This window comes from Puma concolor, chromosome C1 (genome assembly GCF_028749965.1).
Source record: "Puma concolor isolate L17-30 chromosome C1, mPumCon1.1.hap2, whole genome shotgun sequence".
Lineage (NCBI taxonomy): Eukaryota > Metazoa > Chordata > Mammalia > Carnivora > Felidae > Puma > Puma concolor.
In genome coordinates this window covers 83842787-83866694 of record NC_141674.1, presented here as the reverse complement: position 1 = coordinate 83866694, position 23908 = coordinate 83842787, and the positions used below count along the sequence as shown (strand labels likewise).

Sequence of the window (23908 nt, the reverse complement as noted above, 5' to 3'; positions counted from 1 at the left end):
TTCCCGTCTCTCCAGCAAGCTCTATAACAAAACATAAAGCACTCTTCAAAGGAGCTTCACATTTTAGAAATATATATCTACATATATTTAAGGAGTCGTTAGAATGGATTGTCCTGCAAAGATACAACCTTGATTTTGTACCACCTACAGCACTTACAGCACTTATTACTTGCCACTTCTGGCTGTAGAAATTTTGCTCCTCTCCCTCCCTGGGTCCTCTGATAACCCTGTCTCCGCTCGCTGGTACTCCCGGGTTTTGTCCACTGTCGGAAGACCTGCGCCCTTGCCTTCTCCCGCCTTCTGATAGATGAATAGAGGAACGTTTACTACCTCATCCCTGAGGAGTTCCAGAAGATGCAGCTGCCCATAAGCTAACGTTTCTGCACCTTGCGGGATTCGTGAGGAAGCAAAAGAAAAGGAGCAATTTGTTACTTAGAGCGCCAATTGCCTTTACCTTTAATCCTGTGGGTCTCTAACATCTGGCCCCAGCCTACCAAGCTCAGGCTTTAACAGTTTACAGAGCAAAGGTCAGTCCCGGGTGCGAGTGCTCTCTCCCTCCCTTCCTTCCGCCTGTGGAAGGAAAACAAGCCGCCAGCGTGGGGGATGGGCCGGGCTGCTTTCCCCGTGGTTCCACGGGCAGTGCGGGGCGCCTGGAGCCGCGAGGCCGAGCCCGCAGCCCCGCCCCAGGGGCGTGGCCTCCCAGCGCCAGCCCCGCCCCCTCGCCGCGGACCCTCCGCTTCCTATTTACTCGGTAGCTCCGGCTTCCCGTCACTTCGCTTTCTGACTGGAGCTTGAGGACGCTAGGAGGGTCTGTCACTAGGAGACTTCAGGCTGTAAACACTGCCATGGCCCCTGTGCTTAGCAAGGACTCGGCGGACATCGAGGTACCGACTGCGCGCCGGGTCGCCAAGGGCGGGAGGTGGGGGCCCAGCCGGTGGGTGCTGGGGAGGCCGCGGCAGTCGCTCGGGAAAGAGTGGGAGACCGGGGAAACTTTGCCTCCGTGGGAGGCCTGCGGGGGAGGTGGAGGAGCAGGGAGCCAGAACATGGGCACGGGCAGCGGGGGACAGAAGTGGAAGGGTCCCGCGACTGGAGGGGGTGCCTTTTGGGTTGGGACCTGGCTGTTTACTTCGGAGGGGATTAAGGAAGCCTGTCTTGGCTTGCCCTGAATGGTGTGACTAAGAAGCACAAGAGTTCCAGTGAGGTGGACTCTGGAGGATAGGAGCTCCCATTTCCCACCCAGTCTACCCAGGCACTTTCCCCTTTCTCCACCCCTATGCATTTCAGGGCACTTGTTTGCTGCCCCCACCTCCAATTGCTGAATCCTAAATATATGCAAAGGTGAGCTATAGAAATAAAGGAGATCTGTGTGTCAGCTATTCTAGCAGTCCCTGCTAGCCATAGTAATGCTTCAATGCTTATGAAATTATTTAACATAGGGAGGAATGGAACAAACTATTGAGAACACGAAAAATGCAGTGCTATCAGAAAAACATAAACAAGCTGTATTTTTCTCTCCTCTCAAGAGTTTTTGATTCTCTCTTCCACTCTGTTTCTGTAACAGTTTCATCTTTCTTCCTGTGAATAAGGTCCTACCTGAAATGACATGACCGTTTCCTTTAAATTCTTCCTAAGACCTTTGTGTTTGACATGGGAAGGATTTAATTTTAAACAGTGATTTTTAGACATACCCAATTCAGCGTTTGTGAGCTAAGATAAACTGCTTTTTAGTATTTTGTTGTGTTTTGTTTAAGGCTTTTCTTTATTTGAGTCTCCCTGTCCGATAAAATGTGTGTATATGTGTGTACGTGTATGTTTTCTCTGTCTTTTTTTTTTTTTATAAATGACAAATTTTTCTTTCCTCAGTCCTTTTCAGTGGCTTAAATAAAAGTTTAAAACCACCTGTTTGCAGAATAGCTGCTGATGCCACATTTTTCCTCTGTCATTGAAGTAACTTTGTGTTCTGTTGGGAGATGGTAGTAATGTTTTCTTCCAACTCCATACATTGGTTTGGGAAAAATCCATTTTAGTAATAAGAGTCAAATTATATTGTAGTGACCTCTCTGGTTAATTTACTTGTGGTTTCTCTTGTGGATAGTTTACTATTTCATATTGATCAGTAAGATATGTTTAACCCAATATTTATTCATGTGTGCACAAGGTGAAGGATACTCGATTTATGTCACTGTCAAAGCCCTTTTTGGTCCTTATTACTTTGATTTAACCACATCATTTTTTAAAAACTAAGCTAAATAGCAAACTTTTGACAGCATTCAGGCAGTACTGATTTTAGAGAGGAGAGTGTCAGGGGGGCAGGTGGCCTTTGGCTTTTAGAATGGTATGTTATTTGCTTAACTGATTTCTTTCTCTGTATTTCTCTTGCAATTGTCTTGGAAATCAGTTCTTAACCACAGAACACTAAGGAAAAGATGCCAGTGAAACATTAAATTACTAGCTTAATCTCATATGTTGTTTGAACTAAGACCCGTTTGAGAAGTCCACGCCCTTACACTCACCTCAGTCTAACCTTAGTCTGTGGGGTTAATCTGCCTGATATTACTTACAATTTAGAACAGTGGTATTCAAGCCTTTTCAGGTTTTATGTAGTTCATATATGCAGCACATTTTAATCAGTAACCACTTTCATTATACATAGTATCTTCCTTTTCTCTCAAAGTAATAACCTGTGATTCATGAGTTATAGTACCACCAGAGAGCATGAAATTAATCATTAAAATATAATGCAGTGAAGAAAAATACATTAAGCCTAAAGGAACACATTTAAGCATAGATGTCTCAGTTGATCCTGTTGATTCACCAAAGTTCATTTTTGTTTGAAGAATCAGAATGAATTATGAAAGCTCAGTTTTCTATCAAATTTGAATGCGTACATTGGGTTTCCTTTCTTTGAATGAATTCCTTAAGACCATTGTCTAGAGACTGATCTGACTGTGACCATTGCTTTAGTCTCAAGTACATGGAGTAATCTTAAAAAAAAATCAGTATGGAACAAAATACAGGTTCACTTGATAAATGTGAAAAGAACAGAAGGTGATGGTGACAACCCACTATAATAGTGATTTAACTTTCCCCATAAGCTACCTACAGAATCTCAGGTTTCAGTGAGGCAGCCAAGAAATATCTCTATTTCTGAAGAAAAAAAGTTACTGAGGTAAAGTTGCCTTGTGTGTTCACTCCATAATGTCTAGCCTTAATTATCACATCAGGGTTTGAAGGATTGGGAGCATAAAAAACAATCAGAATGTCACCAAACCCCAAAAATGGAATATTTCAGGCTGAAAGATAAAGCACAACAATGATGCATTAGTAAGTAATAGATATTAGGCGATAGAACCTAGCTCATATACTCAAAAATTGTTGTCACTATGGTAATTGTAGAAGCAGAATGAGAAGTGAAGTTGTTTTGTTTTGTTTTGTTTTCCCTGATACATAAATGTGATTCAGACCCTGGGATCTGGAGCTAACTGGGTTGAGGTCTAGTTTAGTTCTTTTAAACTGTGACTTTAGGAAGGTTACTTAGCTTCTCTGAGTCATATTTTCATAACCTGTTAAATAAGGAAAATTATAATAGGAAATATAATAAATGTCACAAGTTGACATATTCTTGTTAGGAAAAAGGACAAATGTTAAAAAATAAAAGTATGAACAAATATCTTAGGAAAATCCCTGCCAATGAAATAATTAGTATTCTAAAATCATTAACGGTAGCTATGTGCTTTTGAAAGTCATCTTACTTTATGGGATTACATTTTGGACAAAGCTGAATTTTGTCAAGGATAACTTTTGAATACAAATTCTCCTGGGAAGGTTTGAGAGAAGGTGAATACCCAATCCTGGTCACTTACCCTGACTTCAGTGGTACCTTCACAGTACTTCATTTAGTTTGAATTGATAACCAGTATAATGCCAATATCTGTTCATTTAAAAGCAAGTAAGAATAATTTTAGAAAAGTGTAATTTTGTTCAGTGTCCTGTTCCTCTCCACTGACATGGATAATTAAGAGTAGACTATAGAAGTATAATTAAAAGAAAATGTATGCAGCTACAGGAAACCTTTAACTTTCTGAATAATAGTAATTTTGGTAAATATTTACAGCCAAACTCAAATGCTACCTACCACTCTAATGCTTTCACAATCACAAGTCAACGTCCATTCCTTGAATTATCAGTTAGTGAGTGTTTCACATTTACCCTGAATCAGAAAGGGATTTCAGTCCATTGTCTACAGAATCATAGTGCATTTCAAGTCAAACAGAAACAGTTTCTGAATTACTTATACTCTAGCTTCCATTCATTTGAGAATTTTGTATGCTTATTAATTAAGAAACTAAGTTACTAAAATCATGGACTTGGAAAATGGGAAGATAAAGGAAACAACTGGGAGAAAAGTACATTTTTAAGGAGGATTTTGAAAAAAGGGAAGGCAGGGGTTATGAATTAATTGGTAGAGGTGGGAGAAAATATTTCAGAATACCCTGTATCATAACTGTTTTTGTCCCTGGGAAGGGGAAGGGTTATGGATCCAAAGGAGAGAATAAAGATTCAACTTTGCAGAAGCTATGGATTATTTATTTATTTATTTAAACTTTTATGTTTTTTTTTTTATTCAGTGTATAAATGACAGTTCTTTCTTGTCTCCTTTCTTTTACTGATTAGGCACCACCAATCTAAGGAAATGCTATCTCGACTTGCTAAAGCTTTTAATTTTTTTTAAAGTTTTTAAATTTTAAACCTGTTCTGTGAGTCTGAATTGTTAAAAATATGCCTGTCCTCCCTATTTTAAACTGTCCTGTGGACCGTACTCAAAGTATTTCTCCTTTCTAAGAAATTAAGCTAGGCAGTAAAAATGTGTCTGATTGTGTGATTTGGGAAGTTACTTCATTCCAAATGATAGCTCCTTGTAGTTTTTTTTTAAAGGAGAGAATAAATTTATTATTATTATTATTATTATTAATAATAATAACATATGAAATTTATTGTCAAATTGGTTTCCATACAACACCCCGTGCTCATCCCAAAAGATGCCCTCTTCAATGCCCATCACCTACCCTCCCCTCCCTCCCACCCCCCATCAACCCTCAGTTTGTTCTCAGTTTTTAAGAGTTTCTTATGCTTTGGCTCTCAGCTCTTTGTAGTTTTAAGGTGTATTTCTAGAGTTAAGCATGGCCAGATGTATATACCTCAGTATAGTTTTTTAAAAGAAATTAGACCTCCTGCACATGAATTCAGTGACCAATTTAGTAGTTTAATTAAAAACTGAGATTAATGACTAATGACGATTCTATCACTAGGGAATTTTTTACGTTGGATCTGCTTAATCATAGCAGATAGTGTTGTAAAAATATGTTGGAATTCAGTAGCCTTCTTTCTTACATTCTGGAAGAAAAATTCAGTTTTGGAAAGCTGAACATTTGCAATAAGGAATTGATAAGAATATGAAAAAGATCTAGGGCCAAAATCCTGAGGAAACTGGATATCTTTAAGCAATCATCTTTCCTTAACTATTTGAATACAGCATTTTACCAAACTCTGTATATAAACAGGCAAGAATGCAAGAGCTGAAAAATAGACCTTACTGTAAAGGTAAACCTATCTGATCATTGTGGGAGAATTTTTAATAAGCATAAATTTGTTATAAAATTAAAAACACTATAATTAAAGACAATGAGACTGAAAAAAATAAAGTTATAAAATAATATGACAAAGAAAATATGATGAGATTTGTTATGGTCCAGGCTTTAAGTGAAGCTAACGAGGATATTGAAAAGTAGGATTGGCCAACTTATTTTTCTCCCTCTTAGCTGGAAACAATGACAAATATGAATAGAAACCTTCAGTCCTTAAAACTGTAAGAAAATTTCAACATCATTTATACCCTGCCTTAATTTAAAAATATTTTATAAGGCATTCTAAGATTATAAATTTATATATAGTCAAGATTTTCATTTTCAAATGTGACATGTTTACCTTCAGGACTTCATTTGCTCTTAATCCTCTATATCAAAACAGAAAGTTTTTTTTGGCCCCAAACATCAATAGTGTGGTCATTCACAGATAACCTGGAGCCAGGAGTACCACTAAGATAACTCTTAATAGGATTATATATTTCCTATGGTTTATAATTATTTCTTCTTCCATTGCTTGTAATTAAAATGTTATGCTAGTAGGTGTGAACTCATTGTATTACTTTTCTTTTAGAATGTTCACTACAGATATCTACTTATTGATATTAGGAACTCAGTACATTTATTTAAAGTTATTTATTTTGTATTTCACAAAATCAAACCTCAATTCATGGTAAAAAAGAAAACATTGTATTAAACAGACCTGGGTTCTAATCCTGATTCTCTCATTTTTTTTTTTTTTTTTAATTTTTGTGATTGTGGTCAGTTCTTTCCTGAACTATCATTTCTTTTTCTGTCAATTGGATTTATGCTTCATTATTTCATGCAATAGCTGTAATGATTAACTGGTGTCATATACATATAATGCCTCAGATAGCATCTTTCACATAAAATATTAATTTTTAAAATATTAGTAGTTCTGGGGCGCCTGGGTGACTCTGGTCGGTTGAGCGTCTGATTTCGGCTCAGGTCATAATTTCGCAGTCTGTGACTTCAAGCCCTGCATCGGACTCTGTGCTGACAGCTCAGAGCTTGGAGCCTGCTTCCGATTCTGTGTCCCCTGCTGTCTCTGCCCCTCCCCAACTCGTACTCTGTCTCTCTGTCTCTCAAAAATAAATATTAAAAAAAATACCAGGTACTTCTTTCAAACATCATTGTTGCACATATCATGTGTCTTATGTAAATGTCATTTGGCTGGAATTTTGTTCAACTCCAAAAATTAACAAGTGATATCGAAGCCTGTTAAAATATGTGAAAGAGGGGGGAGTTAATGAAGTTAAAAGAATTATGAGGATATATTTTGCATATATATTTTATAAGAAAGTTCCTTAATTTTATTTGTCAATATTACCAGTGAGAAGGGGGAGTTTCTGAAATTCAGATCAAATTAAAGAGACCCAGTTCATTTTGCTTTTTACTTCTATTTTAAAAATATGTTTAACACCCTCTGTATTGCTAGCCCTCTGGTGTAAATTGAAGGAGATTCAAAGGAAGTATGTGGCATTGGTTTTGTCTATATGGGATTATCTACATCTAATCCACTAGGGACTAAGACTCAAATCCAAGGCTGACCTCCCCAACCCTTATTATTTTACTGCAGTGTACATATGGATTGATTTTTCAGTGTTTTTCTGAGCATTTTTAGACTCTCTCAGGACCAATGTATTGGTGAAAATTATTTCTTGGTATTCTGAACGATATATAGAAGGGATTTAGTATTATCCTTTTCTGAAAAGAAATCTCTACACAATTATTTTTTAAAAAAGCCCAGGTCATATCTGTTTGTACACTGGACTAAGCTTATAATGTCTCTAAGCAAGTATATTAGCTTCAAAGAAAGTCTTTTTTCTAGACTTCTGAGCATCCCTGTATTTGTTCATTAAAACTTTTTTGACTACTAGGAAAGAAAGAATTGGAGATCAACCTATTTTGCACCAGGAAAATGTAAAATGTGCTCTTTCTGAAAGATGACACAAATATTAAACTTTTTAATGTTAGGTTATGATAATTTTATTTCATTGAGAATTTCAGCTTGGTTGTGTAAAAGCATTCTCACTATCCTCTACCTTTATCATAATAATTAAAGAGACAATCTGTGTCCTTACCTCCCAGGTGCTTGGAAATTGATATTATGAGTGCTTATGAATGTCCCCTTGAGGCACTGCTGCTGACTGGGCCACTTTGAAGAAAAATCTCTTCATCAATAATGAAGCCCTGAGGGCCACTTCTCAGGGGACCCACACAAAATTACATGTCAACTCCAGGCCTGATTTATACAGATGGTGCTCATGGATGGAGCCCTGACTGCACCTCCTCTTCTCCCATATTTTATTACCCACCATCCTGCGAATCCTCCCCACTGCCCTTCCCCCACTTACACTTCTTTCTCCAAACTTCATCCCCTAATTTTCAACTTGTTTTACCTGCCCACAATGGATTTACCTAACTAGATTTTTTTTGTTGAATCTTTGTGAAATCCTTTGAATGGTATTAAAAATTGACTATAGTAGCATGTTAAAACTTTAAAAATGTTAGTTTGATGTAAAAGCCATGTGAAAATCTTCAAAACAATAGAAGAGAATGTGTATTTACTGTATGTTAATTAATGTAAGTATTCTGGAATACGGGACAGGCCTGCAGATATGTTTGCTCTACATGTTGTGTCCCTTGCTCTCTGACCTTGTGGAAATCATTCAACCACTTTGAAGAGTTTGCTGACTTCTCAATGAGTTTGCTATTGATCAGTCTTTTAAGGATGGTTTGTAATAAAATACGACAATGGTGAAATTGTTTGGAAATGTGACCTGCTGAGTGATCATATTGAGGAAATGCAGACGTGATGTTGTCATAGCTACTGTATTTTACATGCTAGGCAGGATTAAGTATACCATTTATACCGACTCTATGGAATTGATATACTTAATGATTTTTAAACTTTCTTCATGCTTGCCTGCTTCGTTTTCTTTTTCAATCAAACAAATGAGTTAAATCTAAATCTCTCCTGAGCACACAAAGTCCAATCCTTCTATATATTGGTGGAGTTTTGTGAGGGTGATATGGAATTTATAAATTCATATTTTGTGTCTCTTGGATGGTGTTATCCTTAACTAGAAATTGCAGCTAGAGATTCCAAATAAGGAGTTGAGACTCTCTTAGTTTCTCCAGTGTGTTTCTTGATTGATAACTGTCAGTGGAAATCAGAGTATAAATTTTGGGGTTTCTAGCCCATAGGGAATATAAGTTACCTTTCTCTGACTCCTTGTACCTGTTCCACAGTGACCTCAAAGCTTTGAGAACTTTTCTTTCAGTTATGTTTTCATGATAAATATTGGGGAGTACAGAGTAGAATGCTTGATTAAAATGCTCATATTTCAAAGAAAGCTATTTAGTTCTCACAGATTTCAGGAGTTAAATAATAGCATAACAGCTTTCACAGCAAGATGCTTTTTTTGGGGTTAACTTTTATTAATTTTTTTTTCATTCCTCTGATTAAATTTTATTTATTTATGTATTTAAATTTATTTGAGAGAGAGAGAGAGAGAGAGAGAGAGAGAGAGAGAGAGAGTGGGGGAGGGGGTAGAGGGAAAGAGAGAATCTTAAGCAGGCTCCACACTCAGCACGGAGCCCAATGTGGGGCTTGATCCCATGCCCTAAGGATCATAACCTGAGCCGAAATCAAGAGTTAGAGTCAACTGAATGAGCCACCCAGGCACCCATACTGTGATTTGATTTTTAGAATTATTTTGCATGATCATTACAGAAAGAAAAATGCCAAAAAGAGTGAATTGAAGCCCTCAAACATACATAGTCACACCACCTAAAATAGCCCTGCTCAATGATTTAATACTTTTCTATGCGTAAGGAATTTTTTCCTAAACAGTTTTAATCATATTCAGTTTATATTTGTTTTCTTCTCCATTCAGAACTATTTCCTCACGTTCATACTAACTTTTAAAATAGTTTAAATACTCTTTCCATAATTTGGCTATTGTTGAAAGTGCTGCTATAAACATTGGGGTACAAATGCCCCTATGCATCACCACTCCTGTATACTTTGGGTGGATTCCTAGCAGTTCTTTGGAAAGAGCCTAAATGTCCATCAATGGACGAATGGATAAAGAAGATGTGTTTTATATATACAATGGAATATTACTTGGCAGTGAGAAAGAATGAAATCTGGCTATTTGCAGCAATGTGGATTGAAGTGGAGGGTATTATGCTAAGTGAAATAAGCCAAGCACAGAAAGACAGATACTATATGTTTTCACTCCTTTTTGGATCTTGAGAAACTTAACAGAAGACCATTGGGGAGGGGTAGGGGGGAAAAAGTTAAAGAAATGGAGGGAGGCAAACCATAAGAGACTCTTAAGGACTGAAAACAAACTAAGGGTAGATGGGGGGTGAGGGAGAGGGGAAAGTGGTTGATGGGCACTGAGGAGAGCACTTGTTGGGATGAGCACTGGGTATTGTATGGAAACCAATTTGACTATAAATTATATAAAATAAAATAAAATAAATAAAATAAATAAAATGGTTTTAAATAGCACTGTAAGATTCCACGCAGTGGAGATACCAAAATTTATTCAAGCCTCTCCTTTATTATCAGATAATTACTTTGTTTTTAGTAATAGTTATTTAAAATGCTTCAATAACTTTTTTCCTTGAGACATTTTGCCTAGAATACACTTGAAAGGGTTGGCTTCATTGATATGTAGTGCATTTCAGTTTGCCTTTTCCACCTACCTACATGATTGAACTGAATTGTGTGTGTGTGTGTGTGTGTGTGTGTGTGTGTGTGTGTGTGTGTGTGTGTTTTAAAGCATTTTTAAAAGGAAAAATGGCCCATTATTGGTTGCAAAGACAGAACGGAAAAAGTGGAATTGGAACCAATTACTAATTTGCCTCATCCCTCCACCACATTCAGGGTTAGAGAACATATAGGCATCTGAGCGTAGTTTCCCTTGATGTGGATATGACTTCATTTGCACTCAGTGCTGATTTGATGCTTTATTCTAGATCATGGCTTGACTGCCTGATACTACTTTATTTTTTCTGCCAAGAGTGAGGTTGGGTTTCAGGTTATTTTAAATAGGTAAATCTCAGGTTTTTGTCTTGAATGAATAAATATATATAACACCAACTGCAGGTGTTCCAATGTGTGACCACAAATGGAAACTTTTGTATTGTACCTTCCACCCTGTACCTCTCCCTCTCTTCAAACCACTCTAGCAGACCAGGTTCTCCATGGATTCTTTCACCCTAGACCTCTATATCAGAAGTGTGTGTGTGTGTGTGTGTGTGTGTGTGTGTGTGTGTGTATACATACACATATACAGAAGCTTGTGTGTGTTTGTGTGCAATTTTTTCTCCTTTTTCTTTTTCTTATGGTTCTCAGGAAGAGGAAGAGAGTGGTGAATGTAACTATTTACACTCAACACATTTTTCTCACAGCGACAAATTTAATAAAGCAAAACATTCTTCTAAGGTATGTTAACCAAACTAGCTTTGATTCATGCTACATTTTAAAGCTAAAATTTGCTAGTAACCTGAGCTCTGAACATTGGTATGTTTAAGTCTCTTTTTTGAAAGAGATAAAAACATATGCAGAAGTTTCTTACATGATCCATGAAAATCACTGCCTATGACACCTCCATCCCAGGCTAGACAGTAATAAATGTTTATTCTTTATACATGTTTAATATCACATTGTTAAAGGATTCAAGAGGGAAATTATCAATTGTACGTGTGACTATTTTAAGGATTTGAAATATTTTTGAGTTGTATACCTATTTATACATCTGTTATCAGTGTATTAATGTATATGAAATGGTATCCTTTTCAACATTAAAATTATTTTTAATTATTTAGTGGACAGTTGTGTGAAAACTCCTATCTGATTTTATTTTGTATTTGTTTGAATATTCATTAATTTGAATATCTTTCCCACATTTTAAAGGGGCTTGGAGTTTATTTTCTTTATTTATTCATTTATTTATTTGTTTTTTTATTTTATTTTATTTTTTGTTTTCAATATATGAAATTTATTGTCAAATTGGTTTCCATACAACACCCAGTGCTCATCCCAAAAGGTGCCCTCCTCAATACCTGTCACCCATCCTCCCCTCCCTCCTACCCCCCATCAACCCTCAGTTTGTTCTCAGTTTTTGTTTTTTTTTTAATTTTTTTTTCAATGTTTTTATTTATTTTTGGGACAGAGAGAGACAGAGCATGAACGGGGGAGGGGCAGAGAGAGAGGAAGACACAGAATCGGAAACAGGCTCCAGGCTCCGAGCCACCAGCCCAGAGCCCGACGCGGGGCTCGAACTCACGGACCGCGAGATCGTGACCTGGCTGAAGTCGGACGCTTAACCGACTACGCCACCCAGGCGCCCCTGTTCTCAGTTTTTAAGAGTCTCTTATGCTTTGGCTCTCTCCCACTCTAATCTCTTTTTTTATTTTCCTTCCCCTCCCGCATGGGTTTCTGTTAAGTTTCTCAGGATCCACATAAGATCCTGTTTCACTATGATATGTTGTGCAGAAGATCGATTCAAGTTACATCTGAAGGCAGTTCTCTGTGCTTCTTGGATTTCAGTGCCTTTTTCCTTCCCCAGATCAGGGAAGTTCTCAGCTATTATTTCTTCAAGTACACTTTCAGCACCTTTCCCTCTCTCTTCCTCCTCTGGAATACCAATTATGCGTAGATTATTTCTCTTTAGTGCATCACTTAGTTCTCTAATTTTCCCCTTATACTCCTGGATTTTTTTTATCTCTCTTTTACTCAGCTTCTTCTTTTTCCATAATTTTATCTTCTAGTTCACCTATTCTCTCCTCTGCCTCTTCAATTTGAGCCGTGGTCATCTCCATTTTATTTTGCAGCTCATTAATAGCATTTTTAGCTCCTCCTGGCTGTTCCTTAGTCCCTTGATCTCTGTAGCAGTAGATTCTCTGCTGTCCTTTATACTGTTTTCAAGCCCAGTGACTAATTTTATGACTATTATTCTAAATTCACTTTCTGTTATATTGTTTAAATCCTTTTTGATCAGTTCTTTACCTGTTATTATTTCCTGGACGTTTTTTTGAGGGGAATTCTTCCGTTTGGTCATTTTGGATAGTCCCTGGAGTGGTGCGGAACTGCGGGGCACTTCCCCTGTGCTGTCTTGAGTAACTTGCGTTGGTGGGCGGGGCCACAGTCAGACCTGATGTCTTTCCCAGCCCACCGCTGGGGCCACAGTCAGACTGGTGTGTGTCTTCTCATTCCCTCTCGTAGGGGCGGGATTCACTGTGGGTTGGCGTGGCCCATCTGGGCTACTTGCACCCTGCCAGGCTTGTGGTGCTGGGGATCTGGCGTATTAGCTGGGGTGGACCGGCAAAGTGCACAGGGGCAGGAGGGGAAGGCACTGCTCGCTTTTCCTTTGGAGATCTGCTTCGGGAGGGGCCCTGTGGCACTGGGAGGGAGTCAGACCCCTGCCGCCGGAGGGGTGGATCTGCAGAAGCACAGAGTTGGGTGTTCGTGAGGTGCAAGCAAGTTCCCTGACAGGAACCGTTTCCCTTTGGGATTTTGGCTGGGGGATGGGCGAGAGAGATGGAGCTGGTGAGCACCTTTGTTCCCCGCCAAGCTGTGCTCTGTAGTCTGGGGCTCAACAACTCTCCCTCCCCTTGTCCTCCAGCCTTCCCACTCTCCGAGCAGAGCTGTTAGCTTATAACCTTCCAGATGTTAAGTCCCGCTTGCTGTCAGAACACACTCCATCCAGCCCCTCCGCTTTTGCAAGCCAGACTTTGGGGCTCTGCTTGGCCGGCAGGCTGCCCCTCTGCCCCGGCTCCCTCCCGCTCCCTCCCTCCAGTCCGTGTAGTGCACACCGCTCCTCCACCCTTCCTACCCTCTTCTGCGGGCCTCTTGTCTGTGCTTGGCTGGGGAGACAAGCCTAGCTCTAGTCTTCTGGTGGTTTTCTGGGTTATTTAGGCAGGTGTAGGTGGAATCTAAGTGATCAGGACGCGGTGAGCCCAGCGTCCTCCTATGCCGCCATTTCCCCAGGTCTCCTGGAGTTTCTTTTAAAAAATGTGCTTTAACAGAATTTTAGTGTAAGAGTAAAATAAGAGAAAAATATAAATAGAAATACAAATAAGAAAAGTAGAAATATCTTCCAACAAAGTGAGTTTAGAGGGAACACACTTCAACATAATAAGAGCCTTGTATGAAAAACCCTCAGCTGACATCATAGTCCATGGTGAAGAGCTGAAAACTTTTTTTAAAGATGAGGAACAAGACAAAATGGTCCCTTCTGACCACTTTTATTTGATAGTACTGGAAGTCCTACCTGCAGTAATCGGAGAAGAAAGAAAGAAAGAAAGAAAGAAAGAAAGAAAGAAAGAAAGAAAGGGAAGGAATCTAAATTGGTAAGAAGTAAAACTGTCATTATATGCAGATGGTGTGATACTAAATATGGAAAACTCTAAAGACTACACCAAAAAACTCTTAGAACAAATGAATTCAGTGAAGGTGCAAGATAAAAAATTAATACACAGAAATCTGTTGTTTTCAATATACTAATAATGAAGTAGCAGGTGGAGAAATTAAGAAAACAACCCCATTTAAAAATAACATCAAAAAGAATAAAATACCTAGAAATAAATTTAACCAAGGAGATGAACAATCTGCATTCTGAAAACTATAAGGCATTTATGAAATAAATTGAAGATGAGACAAATAAATAGAAAGATAGACCATGCTCATGGATTAGAAGAATATTGTTGAAATGTCTTTATTACCATAAGCCATCTACAGATTCAACTCTTTCAAGATACCAATAATATTTTCCACAGAAATAGAACAAATAATCATAAAATTTGTATGGAAACACAAAAGATCCTGAAGCAATCTTAAGAAAAAGTAAAGTAAAGCTGGAGGTATCACAATTCTAGATTTCAAGCTATATTTCAAAGCTGTAGTGACAAAAACAGTATGCTGCTGGCACAAAAATAGACATTTAGATCAATGAAACAGAATAGAGTACCCAGAAATAAAAAACCACATTTGTATGGTCAATTAATCTATGACAAAAAGAGGCAAGAATACAAAATGGGGAAAAGACAATCTCTTCAATAAATGGTGATGAGATACCTGGACTCTATAAACTGGACCATATAGTTTTCTACTACCATACACAAAAATAACCTCAAAATTGTTAAAGACCTAAATGTAGGACCTGAAGCCATAAAATTCTTAAAAGAAAACATAGGCAGTAATCTCTTGGACATTGGCCTTAGCAATATTTTTCTGGATCTGTCTCTTCAGGAAACAAAACAAAAGTAAAAATAAACAATTGGGGACTACATCAAACTAAAGCTTTTGCACAGCAAAGGAAACTATCAACAAAATGAGAAGGCAACCCACTAAATGGAAGAGGTATTTGCAAATGATATACTTGATAAGAGATTAATATCCAAAATATACATACTCATATAATTGGACACCAGAAATACAAATAATCAATTTAAAAATGGGGAGAGGACCTGAATATTCATTTCCCCAAAGAAAAAATACAAATGGCCAACAGATACCTGAAAAGATACTCAGCATTACTAATCACTGGGGAAATGCAAGTCAAAACCACAGTGAGCTATCAGAATAACTAGAATAACACACAGTCAGAATAACTAGTACCAAAAAGACAAAAAAGTGTTGGTGAGGATGTGGAGAAAAGAATGGATGTGCACTGTTGGTGGGACTGTGAATTGGTGTAGCCTCAAAAAATTAAAAATAGAAATCCCATATGATCCAATAATTCCACTTCTGAGTATTTATCCAAAGAAAATGAAAACACTAACATGAAAATATATATGAACCCCTATGTTCATTGCAGCATTACTTACAATAGAAAATTATGGAAGCAATCCAAGTGTCTGTTGACAGATAAATGGATCAAGAAAATGCGGTGTATATACCCATAATGGAATACTACTTACCCATGAAAAAGAACTAAATCTTGCCATTTGCAACAATGTGGATGGACCTAGAGGGTATTATGCTAAGTGAAAGAAGTCAGACTGAAAAATACAAGCACCGTATCATTTCACTTTATATGTAGATCCAAGAAAGCAAAGCTAATGAACAAACAAAAAACAGACATAAATACAGAGAAAAAACTGGTGGCTTCCAGGGTGGGGCGGAGAGGGGATAGGCAAGATAGGTGAAGGGGATTAAGAGGTACAAACTTCCAGTTACAAAATAAATTATTCATGGGGAAGAAAACTACAGCATGGGAATACAGTCAATAATATGGTAATAACTTTATATGATGACAAATGATAAGTATACTTTCATGGTGAGCATTTCATAATGTACATAATTATTGAATCACTATTTTGTACATCTGAAATTCATATAATATGGTAAGTCAATTATATTTCAATAATAAAGTACACGCACATACAAAAGAAAAGTAGAAATATCACAGATTTTAAGAAACTTAGATGCTAATTAATTATAAAATCACAAAATCAATACTCTTTTGGAAACATATTATCCACTTAAACTAACTTCAGGCAAATTCAGAAGCAGCAATGGACTAGTAGACTTGATCTTTTATAGTATTTATTATAATGTAGTATATAATGGATCATTATTGTTTGTTTCAATTAAAATGAAAGTGTAGCACAGATTAGTGATTAAGAATGTACACTCTGGGGCTCCTGGATGGCTCAGTCGGTTAAACGTCTGACTCTTGATATTGGCTCAGGTCATGATCTCACAGTTTGTGGGTTTGAGCCCTGCATCAGGCTCTGCACTGTCAGTGCAGAACCTGCTTGGGGTTCTCTCTCCCCCTCTCTCTTCTCCTTTCCTCTCCCGCCTCCCCCAAAATGAACAAATAAGCTTAAAAAAGAGTGTAGACTCTGGAATTAAAGTGCTAATGTCCATCATATCCTAGCTGTGCCACATTCTAGTTTGACATTGGCAAGTAACTCCAATTTTCCGTGTTTTTATTTCCTCATCTGTACAATGGGGACAGTAAAAGTACCTATATCATAGGATTGTTGTATGATTGAAGGAAATACTACATACTCATCATTTTAATAGGCTCAGCAAATACGCAATTAACACTAAATATTAAAATGCTAATGTTGCTGGGTGAACTGGGGAGACCCCATGCCTCGAGGCTTTGACCCAGTCTACTCCAAAGATGTCGCTGAAGTCTCTTGGTCTCGTCACGAGAAAGAATTGAGGGACAGACAAAACATAGAGGATAGCAACACATTCAGGAAAGTTTATTAAAGTGAAGGTACACTCTTGAGATAGAGTGAGACAGAGAGTGCTGTGGGTGCTGGGGTTTGGGTTTCTATCTTTTATTGATGGTTGTTAACAAGGAGGTGGGGATTTCTTGGAAGTAGGGTTTCATGCCTTTCCTACCTTGCTTGGTCCTGGCTTTCTGGCCTACTTTGTCAGCCATCTTGGGCCTGTTTCCTTTGATCCAGCTTCTTGTGGCTTTGTTTTGGAGTGCTACCAGGATAGGCCTCTGACTTTCCCCATAGCTGGCCATTACTTCCTCTTTGCTGGCCTCCATACATCCTGTTACAGCCTAACTGCCTCTAATACTAATAATGGCTACCAATTATCTTTTTGACTCCAATGGGCTCTTTGATTATCTTCTATTTTGATGTTTTAAACACAGAAGTTTAACTTTTTTGTATATTCAAAAATACGTATTAATTTCTTACTATGTGCTAGACACTAGTTAGATTTTAGAAATATGCATACAAACAAGACAAAAGATTTCTGCTCTCAGTAAAATTACATTACAGTATAGAAATAAAAGGCAGTAAAAATTTCAAACTGTATGGTAATTTCAGTAGTATCATGAGCTTCGGTAAAAGTAAATCAGAATAATCTGATGCAGAATGACTGGTGGGGCCTCCTTTATTTGGCCAGTCAGAGAAGGCCTCCTCGTGGAGGTGACATTTGTACTTAAACCTGAAGTACCAGAAGGAGTCTGCCATAGCTTTTGAGAACAAAGAATGAAAATTAAAGAGGTGGGATTGAACTTTATCTGAGGGGCAAAAAGAAATAACAGATGTATGAGATACAAGTGTTGTTTAATGGCATTAAGTTTGAAATCCCTATTAGATAACCAAAGTAAAGATATCAAGTAGTCAACTGGAAATAAGTATCTGAGGTTAATAAAGAAATCATAGCTAGAGATGGAAATTGGGGAATTATTGATACAAAAATGATGTGTAAAATCCTGGGGCTGAGTAAAATCACTAAGAGACAGTGTAGCTAGACAAGGAGTTGGAGATTTAGGAGGTTAGAAGAAGGAAAAGTAGCCAGGAGACAGTGGTATCACAGAAACCAAGGAAGGAGGAAAGAGGTGGTATAGTCAACTCTCTACATTGCTGTTGAGAGGGTAAAATGAGGGCACGAAAGTTTCCTTTTAATTCAGTAACATGGAGAAATTATGAATTTAATAATAACTATTGGAGAAAGAGGCCCAATTTGGATGGATTGAGAAAGGAACAGGAGATAGAGAAGTGAGACAGTGACACTAGAAATTTCCGGGGTAAAGTTTCACTCTAAAGAGGAACACAGAAATTGGGAAGTAGCTGGAGAGAGAGAATAGAGCATGGACATATACTAATGGAAAGAGATCCAATAGAAAGAGACACCACTGTTGAAGGACATAGAAGGGATAATTACCTGTATAAAGAGATTCTTTTGGTGAAGGGGAATAGGATTGATAATATAAGCATTAGAGTCAGATGTATGGCAGAGGCGTGCTATAGTGGGTGGCAGGAAGAAGAGGGAATTCCCATCTGACAGTTTTTAGTTTCTCAATAAGAGTGTGAGGCAATAGCATTAACAGAGGGTAAGAGGAAAACAGGATATAAATTTTAAGAACGGATGAAAGTATGAATAAACTTTCTGGAAAGTGGGAGAATGAAAGTAAAAAGGAATTATAGTAGGATTGTTAGGCAAGTTTGTTTTCCAATTGAAATTTGTTAAGAAATTAACATGAATGTGATTGTGGATTCTTCTAGCCACTTTTAAAAAAATGTTTATTTATTTTTGAGAGAGAGAGAGAAAACAAGCAAGCAGGTGAGGGGCAGAGAGAGAAGGGGACAGAGGATCCAAAGCAGGCTCTGTGCTTACAGCAGAGAGCCTGATGTGAGGTTTGAACTCTCAAACCATGAGATAACAAACGGCCTGAGCTTAAGTCGGCTGCTTAACCAATTGAGCCACCCAGGCTCCCCTATTCTAGCCACTTTTAACTGCTTGGGTTTAGACAAAGAGTAGTTAATTGGGTTAAGATTTACTTGGGCAATAACGTTGGTGTGAGAGAAGGAATAGAATTAAGGTGTTGTGAAGAAGTCATAGTGGTGGATCATGGAATCTAATGTGAAGGAAGTCAGGATAGGAAAATGAGTAGTGAGAATGCCAGATGTGATGTGCTCAATGGGTTCGTGGCCTCAATAAAGTCAAAGAGTTGTTGGAAGGTGGGAGAGTATGAAGGTGGAAGAGGTGAAGATTAGAGTGGTATGTTTGAAATAAAGCTCTTGGAGATGGTGTGATAACTAATAATAAAAAGGTCAAGAATATAACAAGGAGAGAGGGTGTCTGTGGTGATGTGGAAGGAAAAAAAATATTGGTGGTGAGATGGTTGAGTAAGGAGCAGATGCTGGATGGTCCAGGTGGCTGCTGAAGTCACCAAGACTGCTGTAAAGAACAGTGGGGTGTGAAACAGAGAACTTGATTTAAATTCTGAGTTTGGATAGAGGGTGGTGTGGTGACCAAGGAATTGATGGATAACAAGAGCACAGGTATAAGGAATAGAGCACAGAGGAAAGATGATGTGAAGATATATGAGGAAAGACAGCTATGTGATTACAAAGGGAGAGGTTAGAATAATGTCTCTCTAAGCCAAGGAATGAATGCTGGGGATTTCCAGCAAACACTGGAACCTTGAAGTGACAATGAAGGATTTTCCCCTATGGGTTTTAGAAGGCATATGGCTTGGTTGACATCTTGATTTCATACGTCTATCTTCCAGAACTGTAAGATAATATATTTCTGTTGTTTTAAGGTACCTGATTTGTGGTATTTTTTTTTTTTATGGCAGCCCTTGTAAGCAAATACAGATTTTGGTTTTCAATTGCAAAGAAGCTGTAATATTTGTGGAAGGGAAGAGAGGAAAGGAGGGAAGATAGTTCAGATGTAAGGATAGTAAGGCTGGTGATATCTAACATTTGTAAGAGAAAAGACCTTTATTACATTCAAATTCATAGTTTAAGGAAGTAATTAGGGTTAAATGTCATATTTTAAAGAGTTCTAAATATGCTATTTAAGTCCTAGTTCTGGCACTTTTTAGCTTTGTGAACTTAAGTTGATTTCCCCATCAATGAAATAGAGATCATGATTCTTTTCCTATCTGTCTCATAGTGCTTTGTTTGGAACAAATGAATTGAGAATAAATGCAAATGTAAGCTAGTATTATCATAAAGTTGTTTAACTTATAGACATGTATGGTTCTTATTTGAAAGGAAAAGATGTTTATTATCAAATATGGCAAAGAACTACATAGATAATTTTTAAAATCTACAATAAACATTGAATATATTTTTTCCAAAGCTTAAGTTACCATTTAATTTTGTAAGTAATTATTAAGTACTTGCTGTATCCTAGGCACTACATTAAGTATATGTGGGGACTGGCTAGAAAGATAAATGTGTCTCTCCTGAATGAGCTTATGATATCAGAATGGAAGATGAGGCAAATTCACAAATAACTATATATGAAGATAGAAAGTAAAGAGTGCTTTGGGGTGATGGTTCAGAATTATGGTTTTAGAATTAAAGTCTACATGTTGTAAATTCAGATTCATGAAGCTTAATGATTTACTTTTACAGTGTTATTTTGATATTATTTAATAAATAATAAAGAAACTCATGTAACTTTTGTTGCAGTCTCCTCCCACCTTCACTTTGATCTCTAGTAATTCAAGGACCAAAAATGAGTTAGGTGTCTCTCTTTAGAGACAGGAGGAGGAGGGCTGCTCTGGCTGAAATGGGTCAGGTGTAAGACAGGTGTAAGTATAGGGGCTGGTAGAGTTAGGTTAAAGAGGGATGAATGTGAATCTGTGCACTCACAACATTTTTTTCCTCTTTTGCTTTACTTATGAACATGTTTCCAGCCTTACAAAAATGCATCAGTTTCAGAAATGTTGAAACCAAGGGCATAGAAAGGTTAAACGGTTTGATTAGAGTCAGTAGTGAATTGGAAACGAAAAACTGTGAATATGAACCCAATTTTACATTGCTGTTTATTCAGACATTAAAATACATGACAAGAAAATGAGGAATCAAAGAAGTATGGGAATGGAAGTCCTTCAAATGTTACCTCATTTTTTCCCACTGTATTTTTTTCCCACAAAATTTCTCAATAAGATATTTTATAATGGATTCTTCAAGGAGTCCTTCACATGTGTAAATGAACTAAGGTATGAATGGCTTCTAATCCACAAACCAGATGGTTGCAGTGGAGGGAGCTGATGAGATGTCATCAATCACTTCTCAATATGATGTCAACTGACCAGTTTTGCCCTTTTCCAGGCTACTTTGACCTCTGACAGGACATATTATTTGTTGGAAAAATTAGGAAAAAGAAATAGGCACAATGGGCTAAAATGCTAGAGTTGGTTTGGGGGGTATAATATATATATATATATATATATATATATATATATATTTCCTTCTATAGTTTCTGTACATTTAGGTATGTGTTATAAACCTGATTCACTGAGGACATTTTACATTCTACTGTGTAACAATAATATCACTGTCAAGACAACCAGTTCATATTCGAGGATTAAAAATGTAATTAAAGGGTATATCTATGACTAATTCATATTAACTTAAATTAAACCTTGCCCCTTTTACATTTTTAGTGCCATACAATTTTGAATTAATTATGTCATGGCAAATACTTAGAGGTGCACATTGTAGAATCATAATTCGCAGTACAATGTTCAATACAAAGCAGTTTGTCTAGTTCTCAGTTAATCTGAAAATGAAATAAATCAAGAATCTGTGTAATTATGTAGTTTATCAATTTTAAAATAGTATACCTGTGTAAAAACCTATGGCTTAAGTATACTTGATAGTTTGATAACTTACTTTTTGGGTCAATTTTTCTGGGGGAAATTAAATTACATTGACTAGTTATAAAAGTTCATATGTTCTTACTGAAACTCACCAGTGTCTTTTAATATTCATGGAAACTACTTTAGATTGATAAGGAGTTTTGAATTCCTTCCATTATTATTAAGGTGTTATCACTGAAACATTATGATTAGCTTACCTGCCCAGTGAATCTTGTGGATCTCTGAATTATCCCATTGTTTTAATAATGGCATCTTTAAATGTTGTTTAATTTTTGTCAGTATAATGCAGTTTACTGCATTAGAAATCAGTGTAATACGCAAAATAAAAATAAAAAAAAATAAATTAAGAAGAGCTTTTAAGGAAAAGCAATGGTGCCCTTTACTATTCTTACCAGTAACACACTGGTAAACAACTAATTGGGAGTGAAGAGTAGGAAAGCCCTGATTTGTAGTGTTTGCTAATTACCATGGGGTAAATAACTCCTCTGTGGCAGATTTTAAGCCCTGAAAATGTGGAGTTTGAAAGAGATATTAACTCTCAGCTCTCCAGAGCCCATTCGAGCTGGCTCTAGCACACCATTGACTTCTCTGCACCCCTCCCCATCTTCTCCCAGCTCTTTTTTTTTAGAGGCAACACTTGTAGCTATTTCTGTTTTTAATTCCTCTACTAGTGCAATTTCACTTTGTATTTATCAGATTTTTGGTATTTTCCTTTTTGTGTTTGGCAATTTGCCTAGCAGTTTCGGAAAAGTACACTTATTTTTAAAAGGACACTTGAGGTTTAAATTTTAAAGCACTAAATGGATTTCTGGTTTCCTCTCTTGTAGTTTAATTTAAATGACCAAATAATGTGCTTGAAAGTGAAAACAATGAATTGTAAGCTACTACTAAGAAAAGTTGGGGCGCCTGGGTGGCTCAGTCGGTTGAGCGTCCGACTTCAGCTCAGGTCACGATCTCACGGTTCGTGAGTTCGAGCCCCGCGTCAGGCTCTGGGCTGATGGCTCAGAGCCTGGAGCCTGCTTCCGATTCTGTGTCTCCCTCTCTCTCTGCCCCTCCCCCATTCATGCTCTGTCTCACTCTGTCTGAAAAATAAACATTAAAAAAAAAATTAAAAAAAAAAAAAAAGAAAAGTTTACCAAGGAATATTTTTTAAAAAGATATAATTGATCCTAAACATATTGCTATGTTAATGATAGAATTAGTTTAATAAACATGAGACATTTCCACAGCCTTGCCTATGTTAGATATTATTTTACTAGACTAATATATTTTGCCTGTTACAAGCTTCTGGTTGTAATGGAAGCTTTACTTTGGAATTGACCCACAAATTGTAAGAAACACCATTTAAATATTTTTTTAAGTTATCAAATGGTTCATCCAGTTCCATAATCTGTATTTTTAGAATGGTTAAATTAAGCTTTAATTTAAAAAAATTTTTTTTACTCTTTCCCATAAAAATATGTGATGTTCATTGTAACAAATTTTAAGGTAAAAGAAATCTGAGATACTGCATTCTTTGTGATATCGTTAAACAAATTGTATCTAGTCCTTTGAGTTTTTATTTCACTTCATAGTAAATACTACAAGAGATCTGTTAATCATCTAGCCTTTGCTTCCTTAAATCTTAGTGTGTAGATAGCACAAATGTTGCTCAAAATCAATCCTGTTATGTAATTATGTAGCAAACTTGTTAATTTCCATCACAGAATGTCTTCCATTAAGTCAAATTATCTTCTATGCCAGCACAATAACCTTAATTACAGCCTAATATCTATCATCCTCGAGAAAAATGTTTATACCTTTGAACAAGTTTAAGTGCCAGTAAGGCTTATAGAAAGTATGGATCTATATAGTGATGGGAAGTGCCTTTTATCAAACACCTGGAAGTTATTACAGTTATTTAGATTGAAATAGGGAATAATAGCTGATTGTTTCCTAGTGGTATGCCCTATTTAAGGATAGTATTAAAAGGTAAATGGTTCTGTTTAGTATGCTTTTTTTTACAAAATATTCTATGAATAAAGTAATAAAGAAATCTCACTAGAAGGTGAATGCTACTAATTTAATGAAATTATTACTCATTGCACAGCAATGTAATTCTGCTTAAAATTTATTTTC

At 37.0% G+C, this 23908-nt stretch overlaps 1 protein-coding gene and 1 long non-coding RNA gene across 4 annotated transcripts in view; one reads left to right on the top strand and one right to left on the bottom strand.

Moving 5' to 3' along the window:
* Positions 1 to 23908, bottom strand: part of LOC147578193 (uncharacterized) — a 150772-nt gene that overhangs the window by 118844 nt on the left and 8020 nt on the right. Inside the window, exon 1 of one of the 2 annotated variants that reach the window (XR_015254908.1) lies at positions 455 to 678. The exons of the other annotated variant lie outside the window; for it this stretch is intronic. This is a non-coding gene — a long non-coding RNA (uncharacterized LOC147578193). Of the gene's footprint in view, positions 1 to 454; positions 679 to 23908 lie in introns of those variants that run through there. 2 annotated transcript variants of the gene reach the window in all.
* Positions 722 to 23908, top strand: part of DPYD (dihydropyrimidine dehydrogenase) — an 878551-nt gene continuing 855364 nt past the window's right edge. Inside the window, exon 1 of one of the 2 annotated variants that reach the window (XM_086717643.1) lies at positions 722 to 884. In XM_086717643.1, coding sequence (XP_086573769.1) covers positions 846 to 884 — 39 coding nt within the window. In that variant the 5' untranslated portion in view covers positions 722 to 845. The remainder of the gene's footprint in view (positions 885 to 23908) is intronic. The other variant, XM_025935274.2, reaches the window with a different exon arrangement.